The sequence below is a fragment of the Lissotriton helveticus genome, chromosome 1_1 (genome assembly GCF_964261635.1).
Source record: "Lissotriton helveticus chromosome 1_1, aLisHel1.1, whole genome shotgun sequence".
NCBI classification, from domain to species: Eukaryota; Metazoa; Chordata; class Amphibia; order Caudata; family Salamandridae; genus Lissotriton; species Lissotriton helveticus.
In genome coordinates this window covers 1,346,239,587-1,346,266,807 of record NC_136057.1, presented here as the reverse complement: position 1 = coordinate 1,346,266,807, position 27,221 = coordinate 1,346,239,587, and the positions used below count along the sequence as shown (strand labels likewise).

General features: G+C 47.0%; 1 protein-coding gene across 3 annotated transcripts in view; it reads left to right on the top strand.

Annotated features, from left to right (window-relative positions):
* Nucleotides 1-27,221, top strand: part of LOC144823960 (zinc finger protein 777-like) — a 169,745-nt gene that overhangs the window by 77,173 nt on the left and 65,351 nt on the right. For all 3 annotated transcript variants that reach the window (XM_078682945.1, XM_078682929.1, XM_078682937.1), the window contains exon 4: nt 22,159-22,254. In XM_078682945.1, coding sequence (XP_078539071.1) covers nt 22,159-22,254 — 96 coding nt within the window. The remainder of the gene's footprint in view (nt 1-22,158; nt 22,255-27,221) is intronic.

Genomic DNA, 27,221 nt, shown 5'->3' with positions numbered 1-27,221 from the left:
AAGAAACCTGCCGCAGACATAGCCAACCTCATCTTAAACCAGGAAATCGACGTAACTATCTAACAGAATCATGGCTATCCGAATCATCCTCCCCATGCCTTTTTCTGTTAGTCCCCCACAACTACAGTATTGTGAGACCAGACAGGTTAAACAAAAAGGGTGGAGGCATCACCTGTATACATAGATCTGACCTTCCCATTACGAAAGTACATTAAGACCCTCCTCGAATCATGTGAAAATACCTCGGTTTGTCCTTAAGATCCATACATAACCGAATTTGCAAACTTCTCACATTTTGCCACCCCCAGACAAAAACACCATGTTCATAAACCAGCTGATCGAAATCATCACGGCAAACTCTACTCCTCAATCCAATGATATCTTCTTAGGAGACTTCAGTCTTCATTAGGAAGATCACAGTGATACTCAGATCAATTTGCTCAAAGCCTTTCTTGAAGGTCAATCCTTGGTTCAAGAATGCCAGCTACCAAGCCATTCAAAAGGCTCTACATTAGACTGGATCATCTCTAAGGAAAAAGCTGTTGATACAATCAAGATCATCCCTTGCGACTGGTCTGATCATCACATCATTAACCCCCAAATACCTTGCATAAAAAAGGAAAACTTCCTCTCAATCAATAAAACCCAGAAAATGGGGTTGTGACACCAGAGGAATCAATATGGAGAATCTTGTAGCACGCTGTGAGCAAGAATTGCAACCTCCTAATAACCTGAAAGACGTCAGCGAACTCTCGGAATACTACAACACTACAATGACGCAAATAATTGAGGACATAGCCCCTTTAAAACTCTTAAGGATTCCAGACAAGGATAAAAACCCTTGGTTTAACGGATCCCTCAACGAAGAAAGACGAACACTCGGACTCTCAGAACGGAAATGGCGACAACACCCATCCTCACCCCATCTAAATCAACTAAGACTGGCCAGAAACGCCTACAATAAAAGTATTCTAAAATAAAAACAAGCATTTGCAATGCAATAGGTGTTGCATTAATTAAGTTTGAGCTATTAGCATTGCTAAATATTGCAAAACCAATTGCAACAAAAGTCTATAAATTATAGGCCAAAAGAATGTGCATTTATTTTTGTAGCAGTGGTGTCATGCTGCTTTTTAGATGAATATGTTTAAAAGTACCATAAAGACAGTTTAAAAGTAAAGTGCGCCATACTGCGATTGCTACAATAGTTAATTGTGGATGCGTTAACAATTGATGTGTGCCCTGATGGCTGGTGGTGTGTGTGCCTGTAGAAATTGTGCACTGATGGCTGGTGGTGTGTGTGCCTGGTGGAAGTGTGCACTGCCGGCTGGTGGTGTGTGTGCCTGGTGGAAGCGTGCAAGGACAGCTGGTGCTGTGTGTGCCTGGTGAAAGCGTGCACTGATGGCTGGTGGTGTGTGTGTCTGGTGAAAGCGTGCACTGACGGCTGGTGGTGTGTGTGCCTGGTGAAAGCGTGCAATGACGGCTGGTGGTGTGTGTCTAGTGAAAGCGTGCACTGACGGCTTGTGGTGTGTGTGTGCCTAGTGAAAGCGTGCAATGACGGCTGGTGATGTGTGTGCGCCTAGTGAAAGCGTGCACTGATGGTTGGTGGTGTGTGCCTGGTGAAAGCGTGCACTGACGGCTGGTGGTGTTTGTGCCCGGTGAAAGCGTGCATTGACGGCTGGTGTTGTGTGCCTGGTGAAAGCGTGCACTGACGGCTGGTGGTGTATGTGTGCCTGGTGAAAGCGTGCACGGACGGTTGGTGGTGTGTGCCTGGTGGAAACGTGCACTGACGGCTGGTGGTGTGTGTCCCTGGTGAAAGCGTGCAATGACGGCTGGTGGTGTGTGTCTAGTGAAAGCGTGCACTGACGGCTTGTGGTGTGTGTGTGCCTAGTGAAAGCGTGCAATGACGGCTGGTGATGTGTGTGTGCCTAGTGAAAGCGTGCACTGATGGTTGGTGGTGTGTGCCTGGTGAAAGCGTGCACTGACGGCTGGTGGTGTTTGTGCCCGGTGAAAGCGTGCATTGACGGCTGGTGGTGTGTGCCTGGTGAAAGCGTGCACTGACGGCTGGTGGTGTATGTGTGCCTGGTGAAAGCGTGCACGGACGGCTGGTGGTGTGTGCCTGGTGGAAACGTGCACTGACGGCTGGTGGAAGCGTGCACTGACGGCTGGTGGAAGCGTGCACTGACGGCTGGTGGTGTTTGTGCCCGGTAAAAGTCTGCACTGATGGTTGGTGGTGTTTGTGCCCGGTGGAAGCGTGCACTGATGAAAGCGTGCACTGACGGCTGGTGGTGTGTATGTTCCAGGTGAAAGCGTGCACTGACGGCTGGTGGTGTGTGCCTGGTGGAAGGGTGCACTGATGGCTGGTGGCGTGTGCCTGGTGGAATCGTGCACTGACGGCTGGTGGTGTTTGTGCCCGGTGGAAGCATGCACTGACGACTGATGGTGTCTGTGCCTGGTGAAAGCGTGCACTGACGGCTGGTGGTGTGAGTGTGCCTGGTGAAAGAGTGCACTGACGGCTGGTTTTCACTGCATTCACAGTTTATTAAAGTTTTTCTGAAACTGTTTTCTGCAACAAATGCAAAAGTTTACCATAAGTGCACAAGCACATGCATGCATGCACATGCATGAAATATGAGACCAACACGAAAACATACAAAGGATCAATGAATAACACTGAAATAATTTAGAGAAGAGGCACAAATTGGACTTGCCTTTCTAAAGTGAGATCTTTTTCAATGCATTCACAGTTTATTAAAGTTTTTCTGAAACTGTATTCTGCAACAAATGCAAAAGTTTACCATAAGTGCACAATCACATGCATGCATGCACATGCATGAAATATGAGACCAACACGAAAACATACAAAGGATCAATGAATAACACTGAAATAATTTAGAGAAGAGGCACAAATTGGACTTGTCTTTCTAAAGTGAGATCTTGTTGCTGCGCCATTGAGACACATGAAATGAAGGCCAGGGAGGAGGGGTAATTTGGACGCCCCCCGCCCCTGAAGTGATTTGCCCCGGGACCTTTGTGAATAGCTCACACAGCCGGGGCCCTTGCTGGCCTCGGATGGAAACATTTTCAAGGTGGAATGCTGAGTCGTATCCATGGTAAACCGCGCCGGCTATCCTGCAGCAGTTACTGAAATGAGATGTTAAACACGGGGCGCCTGCCAAGCGAAGGCACTGTTGTGTTTGTGGACACACGACACCAGGGTCTCAGTTTGTACTTTACAAAACAAAATGGCCCAGAACACAACATTCTTTGAGCATCTAACTCGTCGCTGAGGAGCGTAATAGGCCGTCTATTCTGCAGACACTCACAGGAGACCAAAGATTCAAACAACTGGGAACAGGAGAAATGGAGAAATCTCACATAAGCAGGCAGAATTTACTAACGCATAAAGTATGTCATTTTCCCTAATAGTAGGGGGTCCCACCTGGGTGTTCCCGAAAAGGTTGTGGTGGGGGTTCGATAAAGAACCCGTCGCAAAGAGTTCGCTTAGCCTGTTTTTACAAACCATACCGGTACTTTTGACATCAAATGTGTGCACCATTATGCCGGGAAAAAAAAAGTTTAGGGACACCTCAAATAATACCCAACTCCAGTGGATTTCTCTACCTCGAAAAAAAAATGCAGATGAAGCAAATAAAAAGCGTGTGGATTTTGTAGAATAACTCTTGGGAACTGGATTTCTTACATGTACATGCTGATGTTTGTGGATTTGTGAGAACCTCCAAAATGTCAAATTTACTCAACCACGGAGGCCCGCAAGCTGCGAACGGACTTGAAATTTTTTAAATAAAAGGTCGACAAATGGCCCTCAAAGTAATTATGGCAAGGTAGAAGAGGCTGAGAATACTCAAAGTGCTTGGCCAAGTAAAGCATAGAGTGAGGCTGGCTAGAAATAAACTGGCCTCCACTGGAGGTTGGGAATCGCCCCTCACTGCATTGTTCCTGCTGTCAACGCTGAAAAGGGATCCCTGCTTAGGCATCAATGCTGCACTTCTTTCCTATGCAGGATCCGGAGGAGTCACCTTTAAGGGTGGGGGAGGGGTAGACCAAATCCGCCGTGGTCACGGCAGATTTCGCCTTTCCCCAAGCCACATTTAGAAAGCCAATATAAAAGCCTAGAAACAGGCTAACCCACAGTAGTAGTGTGCTCTTGAATTTGTATAGCGCTTTATATACCTGAAGAGGCTGCAAAGTGCTCAGATTTGTAACAGATTCCTGAGTGCCCTCTCGGAGACTGAGGATGAAAGATTGTCGGATAGTAAGTACTACCTGACAAAGTTGACGTGTGCATGTCTTTGCTTGATTTAAGGAGCACTGACAAGATCCAATAGAAAAGTCTTCAGAGAGCACTGTGTTTCTTGGCTGGGCTGCTGCAGACGTCACAAGTGCTTTTGCGGCATTGTTTTGCCTAAAGCCATTTCAATAGCCAAGAATTCTCTCAATGGAACAAGCTCTTGGCATTGCTGTGGCGGGGGCAGGGAGCGCATTCCTTTGAAGTCTGATGCGGCGGCTGGGGAGCGTATTCCAGGAGCAGCTGCAGCCCCCCGATGCCAGGGACCCAGACGTGAACAGAAGGGCGAGGCGGACTCAGGCACGAGCTGAGGGGAGCGCGCGCCTTGGCTCGCGAACACAGAGTGCTTGTGGTGCTTATTGTATTGTAAAAAAGAAAGAGTGCAGTGTCCCTGAAGCGGGCACCGAGCTCCGAAATGAACATACATTCAAAATATAAATCTCCAAAAAACGCACATTCATACAATAATGAAAAAAGCCTACCATTCGTCTACCTACCTCCGTTACGTTCCTATCGGGCCGCACAAATAAGCATGCTTGGTTTAAACAAACATATGCTTACTAATTAGGATATGGCTACACATTATACAAAAGCACATTTACACAATAATAAGTTACCCAAACGAGAAAAAAAAAGCTCTCGGCATTGCTGTGGCGGGGACGGGGAGCGCATTCCTTTGAAGTCTGATGCCGAGGCTCAGACAAGTGGTGTGGGTGTGCGATGTGGCTGGCGATGTGCACGCGCCTGGCTCACATTGGCTGTACCCGATCCACAGTTTGGGTAGACTTTTGAAAGCCTTACTATAATCTCGACAAACCAGACCTAAAAAGACTTCTTTAGAAAAGAACTGGATAATGCAAAAAACAGACCTCTTCGAACTGCCAAAAGATCAATCCACAAAATTGCCAAATCCGCCCCAATAGCTACAAAATAGAACATCTGCAGCAAAGAATTCTCCTCCTTCTTTACAGCCAAAGCCAAATCCATGGAGGTGGAGCTCAAAAAGGCTGTGGAGATCCCTCTCATCCAAAAGACAACTCCAGTTAAGCTTCAGTCTCAACCAGCTCTGGAAATGCCTAAAAATAATGCTTTATGGTCAGAATTCAAGTCATATGACGACCAAGATATTGCCAACATTATTTCGACCATAAAACTAAACAATCATTTCAATGATCCTCTACCTACAACATGCTGGTTTACAATAAACCATTTGGTTATTACCTCTTGGACAAAGATTATTAATGCTTCGCTATCACAAGGCTCATTATCCGACTGCCTAAAACAGGGCAAGTCATTCCAATCTTAAAAAAACCTACAGAGAACCCTCAGACCTTAACCACTTTAGACCAGTAACAAACTTTCCCATTCTAGCCAAAGTTATGGTAAAAATGTGTTCAACAACAACTGAGCCAAAACATTTCTGAATTCAAACTGCTGAATGACTACCAATAAGGGCTCAGACCAAATCACAGTACTGAAACCGCAATTCTTCACATAGTGGACAATGCTCTATTTGCCCTGGACTGCAACGAAACCTGTTGCCTAATTTTGCTTGACCTTTCGTCGCCATTCAACACTGTAAACCATGCCAAAATACTAAAACGCCTGAAAGAAAGGATGGGTTTGGAGGGTACAGTCCTAGAGTGATTTAGATCCTTCTTAGAGAACAGAATGCAAAGATTCATAGTGAACCAAACACTATCTGCATCATCTCCAATTCCCATTGGAGTACCACAGGGTAAAACACTATCCCATGCTCTATTCAATCTTTACGTAGAACCACTAACAGAAATTGTACAGCAGGTAAACATCTCCTTTCATATGTATGCATATGCCACACAGCTTTATATCAAGATTACATCGATGGAAGAGATTGGTATCATGAATCAGGCATTAAAGAGGACCGTTCATAGGCTAACTAGTAATCATCTCAAGCATAACCCGCATAAAACAGAATTCCTTCTGATTTCTCCCCAGAAAAGCGATATGAGTATCATGGAATGGATCAAGCTGATCACTGCGCTAAACTGTATTCCGAATCTAGTAGACTCCACCAAATCCCTTGGAATAATGCTAGACAAAAACCTGAACATGCTAACACACATTAACACAATGGCAAAAAATGCCCGCTTCCATTTAAGCTACCTCAGAAAACTGAAACCCTTCATAGCTAACTCAGACCTTAAAACAGCAGTCCAGGCATTAGTCATATAGAGTACGGATGCACAACTCTAGCAGGACTACCCAAGATTTCAACAGCCCCACTAAAAGCTTGTCTCAATGCGGCCACAAGACTTATAACGGCCTCCAGAAAATTCGACCACATCACCCCTCATCTGAAAGCGCTCAACTGGTTACCTTACGAAGCAAGAATCCAACTAAAGATGGCATGTATCACACAAAAAGCGATACACTACAAAACACCAATGTACCTAGCCCAGAAAATCACATCATCGGTAGGCTGCAGAGTTTCTCGGAGCCATGGAGATCTATTACTGAAACTTGCCCTTTTCCGAAAGGAAAGTACTTATGACCGAGCTTTCTCTTGTGCAGCACCAAGAATTTGGAACGCTTTCCCCAGACCATTAAAAGAATATCGTCCATTTCTGCTTTCAAAAAAGAAGACGTCATTTTTTATGAGCAAATTCCTCCCATAATAACAGTAGACTAGACACTGTTAGGTTACTTTCTTGTCACACACCCTGTTAATACAAATCGACCTATGGTAGTCGTTTGGAATTGTATATATGACTGTGAAAGCACAAATGTGTCTAGTACTATCCATGATGCCACACAAAAGCACAAATGTCCCTCTCTCAAATCGATGTATATATACATATGATCTTGCAGCACAATTGTCTCTCGCAAATTGTTGTGCGCTTGTTATTTTTACCTAAGTGCATATCAAACATGCTGTCCTAGGTTTAAGGCTATGTAAATGTGAAGGGCTCTGATACCCTTTTTGGGTCATGTCCGCGCTATATAAAACACTGAATAATTAAATAAATAAAATAGTTCCCCAATCCTTAATGCTCTCTATCAAACAATGTGTCCCCACCAAAAGACTGTATAGAGGAACTACAAAAGAAGGATATACAAACGTAATTGTACCATTTCGATAAAAATCAAACTACCAATGAGAGAGCCCCCATCTTATTTCTGAAGTGATCAATAATTACTAAATGAGGAAGCACACCATGATGTGTTGATTGTCTGCAAATATGTGGGAGAAGTGCCATGACTGGAAGGTATGTGAACCACTTAAACTAAAAAATTAATTGAGTTCTTGATTATAGTAGTGGTTAAAAGAGTAAGCAGGAGGCCTACCATCAATGTCTGCATAACAAGAATGATGCCTGTCCTTAAGCTGTAGACAGTGCAGCTACATAACTAGAAGAGCAGCAACACATCAAGTCTTACCAAGCAGCAATCTGTGACTTAAAATTTTATGTGGCAATTTCTAAAGTTATTTATACATTTATAATTGCCTCAATGCAAGATGTATAATGTCTCAAATGCATGACGTGCCTCTCATTTTACACCGACTACTCTTACCGCTTGGTGTAGGGACTGGAAATGTCCTACACTAGGGATGGGCAGAAGTCGCGGAGTTGAGCTCTAAGAATTCCACGGAGTTATATAAAAACTAGCGGAAATAGACCAGCTCTGTTCATCATCCGAAACAAAACCGACAGCTCAGAAATTGAAGATGAGTGATAATTGTAGCATTCTGCGATGTGATGAGACAAACCAATTTATTTGCACGTGTGCCTACCCCCCTCTGCACAACAGTAGACACCTCTGCAAGGACTGCCACTCATACACAGCCCTAAATTTGAAAACCTATGTACTGTGAATATGTGGATAATAAGCATGGAATTCCTTACTGCTGCGCTGCCCACACGTCCAAGCAGAGCAGTGAGAGAAGGCCCACTTTCACTCAGTAAAAAAAGTATACCACTCCTCCGAGGCGCCATCTGCAGCTCTCTGCTCCCAATACACCAGTGACTAATTTTGCGCACACCAGCCCCTGTGAAGCCATACACACATGCATGCCAAAGTAGTGTGCACACAATGTACACACTGCAGCCATTAAGGCGCAATCCAGTGTATAGGTCTATAATGCACCCTGAATATCTGTGTACACAATGTACACACAGGGCTCTCAGCTGCCATCGACAAATAGCCAGTTGTAGATGTGCACTTGCATCCTTCAAACATGTGCACTGTGCAGAGAATGTACACAGAAGACATCAGAAACACTAACACAAGACCCAAAACACTAGCTGACATCAAACCAAATAACCACTTCAATGATCCACTCCCCACCAAATGTTTACAAAATATCAACCACGTCATCATCCCAATATGGACAAAAATAATAAATGCATCGCTATCGCAAGGGGTCCTTCCAGAATGCCTGAAAGCAGGCCAAGTTACACCGATCATCAAGAAACCAACAGCGGACCCAGCAGATCCTAATAACTTTCGCCCAGTTACCAATATTCCATTACTGGCCAAGCTAATCGAGAAATGTGTACAAAATCAACTAAGCCAACACATCACAAACTTCAGACTATTGGACAACTGCCAATCAGGATTCAGAACAGGACACAGTACGGAAACAGCGATCCTACATATCGCGGATGACGCCTTACAGGCCCTAGATCTTAATAGAACATGCCTACTGGTCCTTGTAAACCTATCATCAGCGTTTGACAAGGTAAATCATGATAAACTACTGGACAGGCTACACAAGAGGATGGGAATGTCAGGTCAGGTACTGAAATGGTTTGAATCCTTCCTTCAGAACAGATCGCAAAGATTCTTGGTCAACCAATCTTTATCCCCCTCTTGTCCAAACTCGATCGGGGTCCCTCAAGGATCTACCTTATCTCCTTCACTCTTTAACCTATACGTTGAACCTCTGACAGAAATCCTCCAAGACGCAAACATATCCTATCACATGTACGCGGACGACACGCAGATGTACAGCAAAGTAGCATCTCTAGAGGACATCAAGTTAATCAATGAGGCTTTAAGAAAGACAATGTATTGGTTAACCAGTAATCACCTGAAGCTGAATGCTCAAAAAACTGAATTCCTATTAATTTCACCACCAAAGATCAATTCAGAGACGATAGAGTGGACCAAAATGATCACAGCACTAAACTGCACCCCTACGCTGGTGGACTCAGCCAAATCGTTAGGAGTCACCTTGGATAAGAATCTAGACATGAAAGCACACATCAAAATAATGGCAAAAAGTGCGCGCTTTCACTTGAACTACTTAAGGAAAGTGGAACCGTTCATCTCATCGGCAGACCTCAAACTAGCAATTCAATCCTTAGTTATCTCAAGGATTGAATACGGATGTACAACCTTAGCAGGCCTACCAAAAATGTCCACGGCACCTCTAAAAGCATGCCTCAATGCAGCTTCAAGGCTCATCACCGGCTCGAGGAAGTTCGACCATATTTCACCTCACCTAAAAGCGTTAAACTGGCTTCCACATGAAGCCAGAATCCAATTTAAAATGGCATGTATCACCCACAAAGCACTCCACTACAAAACACCGAGTTACCTGGCCAAGAAGATTGAGATATCGGGAGATTGCAGACCTGCCAGAAGTGCCAAGGAGCTGCTGTTGAGGCCACCCATATTCAGGAAGAAGAAACCCTATGACAGAGCGTTCTCTGGGGCAGCCCCCAGAGTCTGGAACTCACTCCCTCCGAATATCAGGAAAATTACTAACATTATTACATTAAAAAAGGAAGCTAAGAGCTTCTTAATGAATAAGTTCCTTACATAGTCAAGTACGGACTTCAACGCCACTGCATCGGAAAGGGCTCACACGGAGCATCGAATGGAAACTAGAAACAATGTCCAGTAAGCAGTAACGACCTAGAGGCTAGAGCACAGAGAGAACTAGAAGAAGTTCGCATAATCAAAGCAAAGACAGTATGGTCTATACAGGAACTTAGCATTCAATTTAACAGGATATTGGAGAAAAGTTATAACTTTTATGTCAACTTGGGGATAGACGCAGGTTGAAAATTTAGCATTATGTTATCCTGGTGTTAGTACCAACCAAATCTACCTCATATCAGTATGATACGCCTATTTACTTAAAGTATAACTAACCTACCATAGTCCAGTAGGACAATGCTATGTGAATTGTAGCAGTAGGTTACACCTAATGTATGGAACTATAACTACCTACCTCATTCCCTTTAGGGTAACGCTATGTGAATGGTTTGTCTAATCTACCTCACGTATATGTATTCTGTATTTCTAATCTACCTCCTGTTTATATATTGTGTGAAGCGCTCTGATACCCAAGGGTCACGTTCGCGCTATATAAAACTTTCTAAATAAAATAAAAATAAATAAATCAGTATATATGCCCCTCTTATAAGTGCTTCAGCCCTCTGAAAGTATGTCTAATCATGCCACTAAACTGGACAGACTGAGACTAGCCACAAATACAGAGACAGTCAAAACCACGTGGTTGCTACAATGAACACCTCTAGAACAACTTATTTATGGACTGTGAGCTTTGTTGGCAGCTAGCTGTGACTTTGTGGTGCAGGCTCCCTGTATTTTCAAATGGGAGGGGGGGGGGGATCAGGAGCCTGTTCAGGTCCAGTGTCCGTGCTCCAATCTGATACAAAAGTCAAGTAGGGGGCACTGTTCCTAGAGTGAGGTGTAACTTATCACCTACTCATTAAAGACAGGAAAGCAGAGAGAGGAAGGAGAAAGCAAAAAAAGGAAGGGAGATAGGATACAGAGTAAGGAGAGAAAAGAGGGAGAAAGAAGGGGAGAGAAAGAAGCAACTGTACATCCCCAGTAACCAGGAACTAGTCCCGAAGGGGAGGGTCAGGTATTGCCTCCTTTGTTAGCCCTCACACTTCCCGAGAGAAGTCCTGCTTCATCACTGGGCTCTTGCTCCTCGTCGGGCTGGCGCTGCAATGCCCGACGGGACACCTAATGAAAGGGTCACTTTGGCGGAGATCTTTTAGGAGAAAAGCCAGTGGGTGAGTGCGGGTAAGAGGGCTAGTGCCTGGGATTCAGGGAGTGAGGTGCGTGCTGTGCAACAAGTGTTATTAAAATACCTATAGGTATCCACTTGGAGACTTTTAATACTGTGGTACCTATGGTAGACTAAAAAACCAGATGGGTTTGTGTGTTAATATAGGGCTCAATGTGCTTCAGTAACTGCTAGAAGGTCGACATGTTTCATGCCTGGTCTGTCCACGGGGGGATCAAATGGCGTTTCTTCAGGACCTAGTGACAAAGTGATCGTGCGTGAGAGGTTCCCAGGGATGGAAACCAAAAGTAAAAAAGAGGATAATCTCCTTGAGACTGTCGGGCTACAATTGGAGCTCGCACGGTCTGGTCTAACTCGTCATAACACTTTATGCATGGTAAGAGAAGACCCTGAAGGAACAGGAAGAATCTCCCTAGGCTCACCGCATTCAATGTGCTGACTCCGTTGCGTCGAGGGATCTGGCCGTTTCACCTACCCCACATCACATCGGCGGAGGCCTGTCCTGTGGCCCTCTGATCTGTTGCTCCCCGACCGCCCACCTCACAGTATGATGGGTGCGTCAGCCTGGGCAGGAAGAGGGTGGAGCTTCTACCGCAGCCCTTGCTGCCAGCGCCTGATGTGGCTCACAGGGTGGAGGCCAGGAATAGACTGCAGCAGCAACATTACAGTCCCGGCCGCGGTAGTAGTCTGGTTGTACTGCCTGCTCTGAGCCCAACTCCCTGGGCCTTGGCGATCGACTACTGACCCCACCCTCAACCCTCCAGCTGCCCAATTTGTGTCAAGTGTTGTTGCCTTTGGACTGTTGTAGCGTGTCTTAGCAGCCAAGCAGATGTATTTATACAAAATTTTGATTCGGGTCCGAGCCGAGCGGGAACTGAGGTAGCCAATAACTGGTAAGGAGGAGGAGCAAGAGAACTTAGGTGCGTCTGGGCTGTATATTTTGGGCTGCGTCACGCTGAGTAACTAACCGCCTGTCCAGCTAACTACAGACCCATTTCTCTGTTGCCATTTCCTATTAAGATTCTTGAGAAACTGGCCACAAAATATCTCTCCAACTTTCTTGAGGTTAACAACTGCTTGGACGTGGCTCAGTTTGGCTTCAGACCAGCACATGGGACAGAAGCGGCTTTGGTGACCATTCTTGATGACCTGCGAACGCGGGCCGACCAGGGTCGAGCAGCCTTTTTAGTGCTGCTCGATATGTCGGCCGCGTTCGACACGGTCAGCCATACAATACTGATCAGGAGATTGGCGGAGGTCGGAATATCGGGCTTGGCCCTTGAATGGCTGGTGTCGTATCTTGATCATAGACACCAGATAGTGGCCGTACCACCCTTTAAATCAAACATCAGGAGGGTTGGTCAGGGGGTACCCCAAGGGTCAGCCATTAGCCCCATTCTTTTCAATCTTTACCTCCGCCCCCTGATCACGTTGATTAAATCCTTTGGCATAATGGTCACCAACTACGCTGATGACACCCAGCTCATCTTTTCCATCGAGGGTAAGGATGGGGTGTCTCAGGAGGCCTTTCATCGCTGTATGAACACCACGGCTGAATGGCTGGGTAATAACTCCCTGCAGTTTAACAGCGCAAAAACTGAGGTGCTGCCCTGCTCCTTGGACCGTATCCCCAGACCACTCCCGCTGGATTTCTGGCCTCCCGATTTCCAGGGCACTAGTCTGTCCGCAGACTCGGTTCGTAATCTGGGGGTAATGTTCGGTGCTAACATGCAGCTTGATGTATCAGTGAATCGAACGGTGGCCACCTGTATGGCGCTGCTCTGGTCGCTGCGTAAGATCCTGCCCTTGCTCCCGGCACAGGCAAGACCAGAGGTAGTGCGGAGCACAATTCTAAGTCGCATTGACTATTGTAACGCACTACTTTTGGGGGCTCCGGCTACTCTAGTTGGTAAACTGCAGCGGGTGCAGAATTTTGCCGCCAAACTGGCCCTCTCACGTCGACGCCTGGATTCCTCTGCTAAGGCACTTAGGGACCTCCACTGGCTACCAGTCTCCCAGAGGATTGATTTTAAAGCACTGTGCCTGGTATTTAGGGCCCTACATGGGCAGGGGCCGCCCCCTCTGCAGGATCTCTTTTCTTGGTACACCCCTTCTAGACTGCTACGTTCAGCCTCATCTCATTTGGTGGTTGTGCCTAAGATTTTGAGGTCCCGGACTGGTGGCCGGTCTTTTAGGTTTACCGCTGCAAGACTGTGGAACTCCCTTCCTTTAGGTCTGAGGGGTCTGGAAAACCTTCACTCTTTCAAAAAAGCCCTGAAAACCCACTTGTTTCCTAGGGCAACGTAAATGTATTTGCTGTTGGAAAACATCATGCATGTGTAAGTGTCAGTACAGTCTAAGCGCCAGGATGCCCGTCGGGTGACAGAAATTGCGCTATATAAGTATACCTATACATACATGGTACGTTGGGCAGTAAACTCTGCCACGCAGCGGAGGGTGGACTTTTGCCCTACTCCGTGCTACAAGTAGAGTGGGCAAAACTCTGCCAGCGGAGTTTACCACTTACCCCTATCCCACAGCAGGCTGACATTTCATGCATGTTTCAGGTCTTAAAGTGAGAACTGTTTTAACCAACACCCACAAAATAAACCAGCATTGGCAACGCCAATAAGTTGCGCCTATGTGGGAGCTATTGGCTTTGCCAATGTTTTTTAGCCATGTTGTACAGCAGTGTGGCTGCTGTTTGGCATACCTAAAGGTTAGTGAAGTGGCAAAGAGTAGAGGAGAGTGGAATAGTGTTGTAAAGTGGAGTGGACTAGAGTGGCGTAGAGTGAGTGGACTGGGGTGGAGTAGAGTCTGTAGCGTGGAACTGGCATACAGTAGAGTGGCCTAAAGTAGTACAGTTGTGGGTGTAAGTAACTGAAGCATCAATAGAGATGGTAGATGGGGTGAAAGCAATATAAATAAACTGTTTGCCTGTGTTAAAAATAGGAAAACACATTACACATCCATGAATAATAATACCAAAACATTTATTGGAGAAAAAGAATTGCGCGTTGCAATAAGACTAGACAAAAACGTGTACTTGTTCCATGCTCCAGGGAGGAGCTAACACAAGAAAGGAAGTGGAGCCTATGGGAGCTAGGAAATCTTAAGATCGCAAATGAGTGACAACAAAAACACAGAATGGTATGCTGTGGGTGGGTTGTAAGCCCACAGAATAGTAAACATGTCTTGCAGCACAGCTCATGCACTTTGTAGGCAAGACCTAAAATAACAAGTATAGTGTGTCAGTAGTGTTTGCAAATGCAGTCAGAAACATTTTACTTGCATAGCAGGATATAATTTCTGCATCACATGGACGGTGTATAAACCACAAAGGAGAATACAGATAATATATACTTAGCTCGCTCTGTCCATACATCTTTGTAAAGTTAATTTTTTCAGTTTTTAAAATGTATTTATGTATCTCTTATATTGTAGTGTATTGAGACAAACAATACATTGTTTTTTGGTTTAGTTCTATGATTCGTAATCGGCTTATAAACAGCTGGTGGCATAACATTTCAGGACGTCTAAAAGAAATCCACACATTTGTCTGTCTTGAAAGGGGAACATTTAAATTTAAACCTTTTCCAAAATGTCTTGAGTTAGGGATTGTTTCGGCCCTTAAAAACACCGCGATGCAAACACTGAATGGCACTACATCCACCTAGTATGATGTTTTGTGTTCTTTTGAAGAGTATAATTACCCCCAAAATTGTAATAGAAAATAGCAAAATCGTTATCTTTGTTGCTCAATGGTTGATTGAAGGCAGGAAATGAAGACTACACATAGTAGAATCATTTTCTGACTAAGGGATTACGTACCTGCAGGTCAGCTATTATAGGCTGTTTGGATTCTACGGACACACAAATTAACTGTAAGATTGTAAAGTTTCTGCTTGCCTTTGAAAAACGCTTGTTAAATAACTAATACTTCTAATACTGTACTGTGACCTTCTGAAACTTCATTTTCGTTGTCCTTTTAAAATGATTACTTGAATTTTATCTTGATGTAAATTTTGAAGATGTATTTTAACTAATTTTAATATTGTGTCACAAGTGCAAAGGAAATTTTGTTATGGTTTTAATTAACTGAACAATAAAGTTTAAACAGACTACACATAGCAGTACCACCCCGAATTATGCAGTGTGTGTGGTAGGCGACCATGAGCTTCTTTACTTTGAGATAATTTGAATTAGACTAGCTGGCACTACCACAGTGTCTACCATAGAGGGTATGTGTCAAACTGTGGTGTCAGCCTTTCTCAACTAATTTCCATCACCAGATTACAGAGACGTTTATTACAGCATCTTATTATACTTTTCACGATACAGTGTTATTTTATGGAGGTGTTGATAGCAGCCCTATGGGGGCTCATAGAATGGCATGACTATGAAACATTTGAACATCGTGCACAGTGAAGTTTCAAACAACTACTGGTGGTTTTTAGGTATTATACTTAACAAAGAAGGGAGGTAGAGTACAACGTAGGATTCCTACTCCACGGGCACTGATAAATAAACAAGAAGAATCCTACTACCAAAGTGTAAATAAAGGGGGAGAAAGGGGGAACACTCAGTGTTGTGTAAAATACCCCTCACACACCAACAGGCCCCTTGGTGTCATGCTTCATCATCGGGGTCTTCGCACCCCGCTAAGGGGATGCGGCACGCTACGACCTGCGACTACGCGGGAGCGTTGACAAATCAGACTATGTGTGGTGTGTGTTGAGTGTAGGTGAAGGGGAATAGATGTGAGTGGGAGGTGTAGTGAGAAATTAAAAAGTACCTGGCTAGTGGGTAAAATGAAAAAAACTTTATTTCGTACCCCTGGCTGGTGCTGTTAAAAAAGTGCAAAAGAACGAGTTTTTCTTGTCTTAATTAGGGACAAAAAACTCTGGTGTGCGTCGACATGTTTCGGTACTGGTGTACCTTCTTCAGGACGGGGCACAACTCCCAACCCTACTCACGTTTTTCTAAGGAAAATGGGTTTATTTTAATTATTCTAAAAAGTGATTACACTCATTAAAGACGGCTACAATGTGCCTACAGCGGTTCTCTGGATCATGTAATTACATGTCCTGAAAAAAGAAAAAAAACATTAGGTTTGGTTACCATATAGGACTGGCTCAGCAGGTGCAGTCACCTGGAGCCCCAAACAGTTAATTAAACCTGTAAAGTAAAACAGACATACAAACACACAACAACATATAAGACACATTTAGGGTTTTTTACATATTGTCCTTGGACATACTCATGGTCTTTGCTGTCTATTGCCTCATGAGCAAGTCCTGAGCATCAAGGTAGGTAGGTGGATCCACAATCTATAAGGATAGAGAAGTGGATTCAGTGTTGTTGCTTTTACTCACTTTTACACTCCGCCATACACCTAGATAGGCTGGACTTTGTTTGAAAAATACTCACGAAATCCGCCTATATCGGCCTCCTTCTACCACCCTGTGCTGCTCCGCTGTGAGTGAAGTACGGATGAGCTAGGCGGTATTTAAAGGAGGAATGGATGTGTTTCCATTGGTTGATTGGCGGAAATGGCAAGTGACCATGTACGGAGAATACCTGTGTTGCCGCCCCCTCCACGCGTGTGGTCTAGTCACATGTAGCATGTAACCCTCTGTTATTCGTTCATTGCCGGGTTTGGGTATGTCCAAACATGGACTTTCCGCTCGTCAGCCACTCACTGGCTGTTTCTGTGACTCGCGTTGATCGAGAGCCCATGGGATGCAGCTGCCGCGCGTCTGTCTATCGTACGCGCATGCGCATAAACACATTTTTCGGCGCATTCTGTGAGCATGCGCGAAAGCGATTATCGACAGAGCATGCGCGATGATGTTATGTTATTAGCGCTAGTCACTGAGGATGCTTTGTTTCTAGTTTACCAAAATACATCATCATTCAGGGTGCATCTGGTTGTTGAATGCCAGTTAGTTATCTAAACAAAAAGGGGGCATTGGTTTAAGTATGAAATGACCATGTCTCTTTCCGTGCCTACTTTTTTGCAGAATATTTTCAGGAATTTGGTGCACTATGTTGGTTGTCTGGAGGGAGTTGTCATTCAGATATACTCAATTCTGTGGCGACTTATTACCTGTACATAGGGTTGTACTTTTAATGACCCAATGATTAACTCTTTGGCCACTGGTAAAGGTTCCCAGGCTCACACTTAAATCAGAGATTGTTGTCATTCCTGTTGCATTCCAGGTGTGATCAGGTGATTTGGCTCCACGGTATATCATCATTGAGTCCTGTGATATGAGTTGCCAGGCGGAACACCCAACGTTGTTCCTTTTGGAACAAACCTACTTCCGAGGGTAGTCGTTCGATGACAGTCCAGCGTAGATCGTTGATGCAATGCTGGTGTGACAGAAAATGTGATGCCATCTTGGTTGTTGTTTTTTTGCAGCGTATATTGCTTTTATGCTCCCCTATCCTTATTTTGACGGGTCGAGTGGTCATGCCTACATATTCCAGTCCACATGGGCAAAATATTATGTAGACCACATTTTTCGTATTGCAGTTGGAAAACTGGCGTTGTTCCCATGTTGTGCCATTTCTGAAGGTAAGGTTTTTGCTTTTCTGGGTTTGGTGACAGCAACTGCAATCTCCACAAGGGAAATGACCCTGTACACCAGTTACATTGAGTCTCGCCGTCTGGTTTTCCCGTGGTCTAGTGTGGACCACGATGTCCTTTATGTTTCTGCCCCTCCGATGTGCATGCATCGGTTTCTCAAAACTTAGGTCTCCACAATTCAATATACCCCAGTGCTTATTGATGACCTTTGATACCTGGTTTGATATGGTAGAGTAAGTTGTCACACAGACCGGCCTCTTATTTGTTCCTTTTTCTTGGAGATTTTCTTCTATGAGTGCCTCCCTGTGATTGTTCTTTGCGCGTTTCATCGCTTTCTCAATGGTTCTGGTGGGGTACTGCCTTTGCATTAGTTTAGTTTTTAGGTCTTTTGCTTGTCGATTGAATTCGCTCAATTCTGTGCAGTTCCTCCGTAGTCTCAGAAACTGCCCGTACGGCAGATTTTCCCTTAGATGTCTGGGGTGAAAACTGTCGTAACGTAACCGACAATTCCTGGAGGTGGGCTTAAAGTGGGTAGTGCTTTTCAATCTCCCGTCCTCACTGTAAATGTTTAGATCCAAGAAAACCATCGATGTGTTTGAAACTGTGCTGGTGAATTTTAGATACTCGTTCTGGTTATTTAGCCAGGTTACAAAATTCATGGCGCTGTTGACGTCACCGTTCCAGATGATGAAAATGTAATCTATGTACCGTTTCCAGGTGTCAATCTGGGAACGGTAAGGGTTGCTTTCATGTAGAATTTTTTGTTCCTCTAAGTGGTAGACGTATAGTCCCGCTAAGCTTGGAGCAAAAGTACTACCCATGCTCGTTCCGTGGGTTTGTAGGTATAGTGTCTCTTTGTACTGTAAGAAATTGTCTTTCAGGGCCATGGTGATACACTCTAAGACCAGGTTTCTTGGTGTCTGGTATTTCCAAGTGTGGCTGAAAAGTACTTCTTCAATGATCTCTAGTGTCTCTTCATGGGGCAGGCTTGTATACAAGCTCTCCACGTCGAGGCTTACTAAGAGCTGTGTGGTTGGATCAAAAGTTTTATCTTCCAGAAGTTGTAGGACCGATTTGGTGTCCTTCAGGTACGTATCTGTTGCTTGTACCATTGGTCTGAGGAAAGCGTCAGAGAATTTTGATAGAGGCTCCAGGATAGATCCAATCCCAGAAACAATGGGTCTTCCAGGTGGGTTGTCGATGTTCTTGTGTATCTTGGGGATACAATAAAAGTATGGTATCCTAGGTGTGGGTTGTTGTAGGAAATCAGCTTCCTTCTTACTGATCCAGTCATGGGCTAGTCCTTCCTCCACCATGCCACCGATCCGTGTTCGAAGTCTTTCTGTTGGATCACTCTCCAACATTTTGTAGTTCCGTTCGTCGGACAAAAGACGTTGGCATTCTTTGTCATATGTCTCAAGGGTTTGTAACACTATTGCTCCCCCTTTGTCTGCTGGTTTGATAACGAGCTCCTTATTGGCCGTTAATTCTCGAAGGGCTTGCTGTTCCTCTCCACTTGTATTGTAGAAGACATTCCTCCCTTGTGTGTTCAGCTTGTTGACCTCTGTGGTCACTGCCTTCTCAAAGGTTAGAATCTCTATGGGGACGCCTGAGTCGGGAGGGGTGAAGGTTGACTTCAGCCTCAGACCCGTGTCTGTCTTCTCTTCTGGCAAAGGTTTATCCTTGAAAAAAGCCTGCAGTTTCAGTTTTCTGAAGAAGTCCTTGAGTTCCACATTGAGTTTGAAAACATCAGGTTTCTGAGTGGGTACGTACCCCAATCCTTTGTTTAGGATATTCTTCTGCATCACTGTTAATGTGATGGGTGTGAGGTTCACCACTAAGTCCCCCTCTTGCTGGTTGATGGTTGATTGGGTAGTGATCCCGTCATGCTCCGAGTTGTTCGGGCATTGGGCTGATCCTGGTCTTCCCACCCTACGTTGTTCCCTTTCCGGTTCTTCCCCCGTGCGTTCTGGCGCGCCCCTAAAAAAGGCTGCTGTTGCCCTCCATAGGGTTGTTGTTGTCCGTAATAACCATTATTGTATTCCTGGTTCCACATCGGTCCGAACTGGAAGGGGTTAAATTGTGGTGGACCCATAAATTGTTGGAAATCGTTTGGTGGTTGGTATCTTTGTCTAGGGAACTGTTGGCGTCTCTGTCTCCATCCTCCTCTGCGTTGTCTGTTTCCCTTGTTTCCGCTCGAATTGGAACCTGACGAGCCAGCATCTGAAGTGTCGCTGTCCGCGTCGCTGTAGTTGTTTTTCGAGACATAATCCACTTTTGTGTACGGATATGCACTCTCAGGAGAGAACTTTGCCACATCTTTAGTCAGTTTGTTGGTTTTGCTCTGTTTTAAATTGAACTCGAAGTCGGTCATCTGTTGGTTTAGTTCCTCGAGTCTAGTTTTCAGTTCTTCAGGTGACATATATGTTTTCAATTGGACCTCAATTTTATTTATTTCAATTTTGAGTTCCTGTGTGATCCTGGCAGCTGTTTTGATTATAAGGACTAACCAATCTCTCGAGCAGTGCCAAGAGATTAGTGACCACTCCTTTTTGAAAATCATATCGTGCTGGAAAATTAGTGGTTCGTTTTTCACAATCAGGCCAGGTGGTGCCATTTTGTTACGCAGGTACTGGGTCATGAACAGCCCATGCAATGCTGCTTTTATTTGGTTACGCCTGAGGTTCAGCAGTTCATTCCAGTCGTTGGTTTGTGGGCCTGTATCCTGATTGCATAAGCCTTCAAAAAGGTTGCTGTCTGCTAGAATTTTATCAATCTCGTCCTCTGCAAAAGTGAGGCCATGTTCATCTTCCATTATGGGTGGACCGCTGGCTTCTTTTGTTATACCTAAGTGTGTGTCTTTCAATGTGTGTGATATGGTATGTCTGTAGGGAAAACTCCCGCAGCTGCGCGCTGCCTAGAAACTATACTTAACAAAGAAGGGAGGTAGAGTACAACGTAGGATTCCTACTCCACGGGCACTGATAAATAAACAAGAAGAATCCTACTACCAAAGTGTAAATAAAGGGGGAGAAAGGGGGAACACTCAGTGTTGTGTAAAATACCCCTTTTAGGTATTGCCATGCCTCCGAATTATCTGTCAGAATGCCTGCCTAAAACGGGGGTAAAGCCAGTGAGTAAGAGGCTGGCCAGTGAATGATGGAAGGGCCTGCTCAAAGGTTGTATTCTGGGTCTGTGTATAACTGCTGTTGTATCTATAAACCTGTCATCATAATAACGGTTCTTCCAGCTTATGGGTATCTCTGATTATGACACATTGTATTGTTGTAACACACAGAGTGAATTTGGTTATTGCTATTTAAAATATGAAAATCTTTGAATATGCCGCTTCTGATGCTTCTATATTATGACGTTATTGCACTTTGTCATTAACCTGGCTAGTATTTTAGGACTAAATCAAATGAGTGATCAGGGGACGCTTATAGGTCCAGCATATGAGCCCCAAAATACACAACATGAGAGGGAGAGGTATGCAGTTCCTGTTGATCGGGAAAGTGGGCTAGGGCATTCAACACCCTCACCATGAGGTGGAGACTGGTGTCTCCCAATTTCCTACACATGAGGTGAGAAACATGTCGACCACTCCTATCTAGCCGCCTCTGACCATCATACCATTGGTGGCACCTTAACTGTTTTTAATTGAGACCAGATTAAATTCATTTTGGAGTACCACTGCGCCTCATTTTATCTCATCACTCACCACTTCACAATACACTGTACCCACATCTACACTACAAGGCCCCATACCAGCACTTCACCTAAACGGCTTGGAAAAAAGATCTCCGACAAAGAGCCCTTCATAAGGTGTGCGCATTACACTGCCGGCCTGACCAGGAGCAAGCCCTATGATGAAGCATGACACCCAGTCGGGTGTGTGAGGGACCTACTTTCCAAATTGGAAGACACCCAGTCTCCACCTCAGGGTGGGGGTGTTGACTGCCCTAGCCTCCTTTCCCACCTCAACAGGAACTGCATACCTCTTCCTCTAATGTAGTATTGTAAGAAGGCAGTGCATTTTCCAGTTGCATCACTTTGAAGGACTACAATTCCTTATGATGGAAAATATGGTACAGTGCAATGCTCTCCAAAGTACAAGGTGTTGTAACCTTTAACGCCTTCTACGTAGATCATTGCACATAGCCTAAGCCTTGTAAATTAAATACTTCTATTTGCTTTGGATAACAGGTCCCCTGATTGCCAATATCGCATTATCTTTAAAAGACAATGAAGATTTCTGCACTAAGGAGTCTGTGAAACAACACTGTGTCAATCGATCTTCAAGTAAGTGATGCATCTACAAATGTTTCATTGGCAGTCTGGCTATGATTGTTGTATTTTTGCACCCCAGCTCTCCAGCCACTGTTGATGCATGCATGCACATTCATTCTGGATAGGTATAATCTGTGAGCAGCCCACTCACACTTAAGACGTGCGCACAGAGGCATTAATTCATGTCCGGAGGAGCACTGTACAAAGCCCACGATGTGTTGTGGCCAAATGTGCATAAAATCATGAGCCATGTGTGCTAGATATAGGCCAGAGAATTAGTACTCTTTTATATTTTATCCGTATCTGTTTGCAGTGTTTTTTGATTGTTGCCAAAGAAGTAGTTCACAATGGAACTTGGCAAGTATGAGTTTATTTAAAGAGAATTAATAGCGTTTCTGATTACTTTCTAATGAGTTACTGTTCCATTTCCATCTTGACAATTCTCAGAATAAGGTATTTTCCTCTATTTTATTGCTGCTAGGGCTAATGAGTTTCAAATAGATTATGGGCTTTATATACAATCATGGTGCAGCCTCCAATCTTTTTCTTATGTAAAACATCCTCGATTTCTTGTACCTTTACAATTCTATTATTGCCAAGAAATGTTGTCATCTTCTCGAGCCAGGTAACATCTACCGGAAGTTCTCTTAAGCAGCTAAGAGGGTGGCATCACTCTAGACCACAGGTACTCCTAGTACGGGCCACCAGCGTCCCGGAAGACTTCCATGGCGGCCCGCGGACCTTGAGACATAGTACCTGTGTTTTGTTTTTTTAAGTGTCAGCAACACCGCCGCAGCAGCGCAGACTCCAAGAGACTCTGCTCTATCCCGGCCGGACGATTTCAGCGATAGGTCAGAGTGGAGCAAGAGGTGAAATGCAACAAAGCCTCGTTAGCAGTAAATGGTCGTTTAAAGTGAAGTACTTGGGTGGGGCTGTGTGTGTGCCCGGGAAGCTGTCTCAGCCCGGGCTGACACACGCGGGGTGAGGTGACGGTGGGTAAAAGTGGATGGCAAACAGCAAAGGAAATCGTGGGCTACTGTATAAAGAGGTCAATTGCTAACTTGGTATTAAGTGTGTCAGAAAGTAACATGGAATAATCATCACATTGCCAAAGCCAACTAGGTGATGCTGCATGTGGCCCTGCATTTCACTGGGATTTTCCATTAAAAAGAGTCATGCAAGCTATGTCAGTGTGTGCTGTTAAAAATGATGGGGAGGATAGAGCAAAAAACTAGAAAAGAGACAATACATGGAAAACGCAGTCACAGGCAGAAAAAGAGGGACACAAATGAAGAGAAAAGAGACAGCAGAAGAGATAAAGAGAAACAGAATGAGAGCGTTAGCGAGAGAGAGAAAAGTTTGTTTTCCAGTTACAGCCCATCAACAACAAGTAACACGATCAGAGACATAGCAATCGCCAATTGGAACATGAAAATAATGGTGTGTAGAATTTGAAAGTGAGCACAAACATAAGTCCTGTGTTTTAGGACAATTAATTATATGCGCTTTGATCCAAGCTGTGAAATCACAGGGTGTCTGAAGACAGCAGGGCGTGAGAGCCGGGTGAGGTGACGGAGGACAGCAGGGTGTAAAAGCCGGGTGAGGTGACGGAGGACAACAGGGTGTGAGAGCCGGGTGAGGTGACAGAGGAAAGCAGGGTGTAAGAGCCGGGTGAGGTGACAGAGGAAAGCAGGGTGTAAGAGCCGGGTGAGGTGACAGAGGAAAGCAGGGTGTAAGAGCAGCAGGGAGTGAGAGCTGGGTGAGGTGACAGAGAGCAGCAGGGAGTGAGAGCCGGGTGAGGTGACAAAGGACAGCAGGGTGTGAGAGCAGCAGGGAGTGAGAGCCGGTGAGGTGACAAAGGACAGCAGGGTGTGAGAGCAGCAGGGAGTGAGAGCCGGGTGAGGTGACAGAGGACAGCAGGGTGTAAGAGCCGGGTGAGGTGACAGAGGAAAGCAGGGTGTAAGAGCCGGGTGAGGTGACAGAGGAAAGCAGGGTGTAAGAGCCGGGTGAGGTGACAGAGGAAAGCAGGGTGTAAGAGCCGGGTGTGGTGACAGAGGGCAGCAGGGTGTGAGAGCAGCAGGGTGTGAGAGCCGGGTGAGGAGACAGAGGGCAGCAGGGCGTGAGAGCAGCAGGGAGTGAGAGCCGGGTGAGGTGACAGAGGGCAGCAGGGTGTGAGAGCAGCAGGGTGTGAGAGCCGGGTGAAGTGACAGAGGGTAGCAGGGCGTGAGAGCAGCAGGGAGTGAGAGCCGGGTGAGGTGACCGAGCTCAGCAGGGAGTGAGAGCTGGGTGAGGTGACAGAGGGCAGCAGGGAGTTAGAGCCGGGTATGGTAACAAAGGACAGCAGGGTGTGAGAGCAGCAGGGAGTGAGAGCCGGGTGAGGTGACAAAGGACAGCAGGGTGTGAGAGCAGCAGGGAGTGAGAGCCGGGTGAGGTGACGGAGGAAAGCAGGGTGTAAGAGCCGGGTGAGGTGACAGAGGAAAGCAGGGTGTAAGAGCCGGGTGTGGTGACAGAGGGCAGCAGGGTGTGAGAGCAGCAGGGTGTGAGAGCCGGGTGAGGTGACAGAGGGTAGCAGGGCGTGAGAGCAGCAGGGAGTGAGAGCCGGGTGAGGTGACCGAGCTCAGCAGGGATTGAGAGCTGGGTGAAGTGACAGAGGGCAGCAGGGTGTGAGAGCAGCAGGGTGTGAGAGCCGGGTGAAGTGACAGAGGGTAGCAGGGCGTGAGAGCAGCAGGGAGTGAGAGCCGGGTGAGGTGACCGAGCTCAGCAGGGAGTTAGAGCCGGGTAAGGTAACAAAGGACAGCAGGGTGTGAGAGCAGCAGGGAGTGAGAGCCGGGTGAGGTGACAAAGGACAGCAGGGTGTGAGAGCAGCAGGGAGTGAGAGCCGGGTGAGGTGACAGAGGAAAGCAGGGTGTAAGAGCCGGGTGAGGTGACAGAGGGTAGCAGGGCGTGAGAGCAGCAGGGAGTGAGAGCCGGGTGAGGTGACCGAGCTCAGCAGGGATTGAGAGCTGGGTGAAGTGACAAAGGGCAGCAGGGTGTGAGAGCAGCAGGGTGTGAGAGCCGGGTGAGGTGACAAAGGACAGCAGGGTGTGAGAGCAGCAGGGAGTGAGAGCCGGGTGAGGTGACAGAGGGCAGCAGGGTGTGAGAGCAGCAGGGTGTGAGAGCCGGGTGAAGTGACAGAGGGTAGCAGGGCGTGAGAGCAGCAGGGAGTGAGAGCCGGGTGAGGTGACCGAGCTCAGCAGGGAGTGAGAGCTGGGTGAGGTGACCGAGCTCAGCAGGGAGTGAGAGCCGGGTGAGGTGACAAAGGACAGCAGGGTGTGAGAGCAGCAGGGAGTGAGAGCCGGGTGAGGTGACAGAGGAAAGCAGGGTGTAAGAGCCGGGTGTGGTGACAGAGGGTAGCAGGGCGTGAGAGCAGCAGGGAGTGAGAGCCGGGTGAGGTGACAGAGGGTAGCAGGGCGTGAGAGCAGCAGGGAGTGAGAGCCGGGTGAGGTGACCGAGCTCAGCAGGGATTGAGAGCTGGGTGAAGTGACAAAGGGCAGCAGGGTGTGAGAGCAGCAGGGTGTGAGAGCCGGGTGAGGTGACAGAGGGCAGCAGGGCGTGAGAGCAGCAGGGAGTGAGAGCCGGGTGAGTTGACCGAGCTCAGCAGGGAGTGAGAGCTGGGTGAGGTGACAAAGGACAGCAGGGTGTGAGAGCAGCAGGGAGTGAGAGCCGGGTGAGGTGACAAAGGACAGCAGGGTGTGAGAGCAGCAGGGAGTGAGAGCCGGGTGAGGTGACGGAGGACAGCAGGGTGTGAGAGCAGCCGGGAGTGAGAGCCGGGTGAGGTGACAGAGGGCAGCACAGAGTGAGTGCCGGGTGAGGTGACAGAGGGCAGCAGGGAGTGAGAGCTGGGTGAGGTGACAGAGCAGCAGGGAGTGAGAGCCGGGTGAGGTGACAGAGGGCAGCAGGGTGTGAGAGCCGGGTGAGGTGATGGAGGACAGCAGGGAGTGAGAGCCGGGTGAGGTGACGGAGGGCAGCAGGGAGTGAGAGCTGGGTGAGGTGACGGAGGACAGCAGGGTGTGAGAGCAGCAGGGAGTGAGAGCCGGGTGAGGTGACGGAGGACAGCAGGGTGTGAGAGCAGCAGGGAGTGAGAGCCGGGTGAGGTGACAGAGGGCAGCACAGAGTGAGTGCCGGGTGAGGTGACAGAGGGCAGCAGGGTGTGAGAGCCGGGTGAGGTGACAAAGGACAGCAGGGTGTGAGAGCAGCAGGGAGTGAGAGCCGGTAAGGTGACAAAGGACAGCAGGGTGTGAGAGCAGCAGGGAGTGAGAGCCGGTGAGGTGAGGGCAGCAGGGAGTGAGATCCGGGTGAGGTGACGGAGGACAGCAGGGTGTGAGAGCAGCAGGGAGTGAGAGCCGGGTGAGGTGACAGGGCAGCAGGGAGTGAGAGTCGGGTGAGGTGACGGAGGACAGCAGGGTGTGAGAGCAGCAGGGAGTGAGAGCCGGGTGAGGTGACAGAGGGCAGCAGGGTGTGAGAGCCGGGTGAGGTGACGGAGGACAGCAGGGAGTGAGAGCCGGGTGAGGTGACGGAGGGCAGCAGGGTGTGAGAGCAGCAGGGGGTGAGAGCTGGGTGCGGTGACGGAGGGCAGCAGGGTGTGAGAGCAGCAGGGAGTGAGAGCCGGGTGAGGTGACAGAGGGCAGCAGGGAGTGAGAGCCGGGTGAGGTGACGGAGGGCAGCAAAGAGTGAGAGCCAGATGAGGTCACAGAGGGCAGCAGGGTGTGAGAGCCGGGTGAGGTGACAGAGCAGCAGGGAGTGAGAGCTGGGTGAGGTGACCGAGCTCAGCAGGGAGTGAGAGCCGGGTGAGGTGACAAAGGACAGCAGGGTGTGCGAGCAGCAGGGAGTGAGAGCCGGGTGAGGTGACAGAGGGCAGCAGGGTGTGAGAGCCGGGTGAGGTGACGGAGGACAGCAGGGAGTGAGAGCCAGATGAGTTGTGCATTAAGAGCCTGTGATGC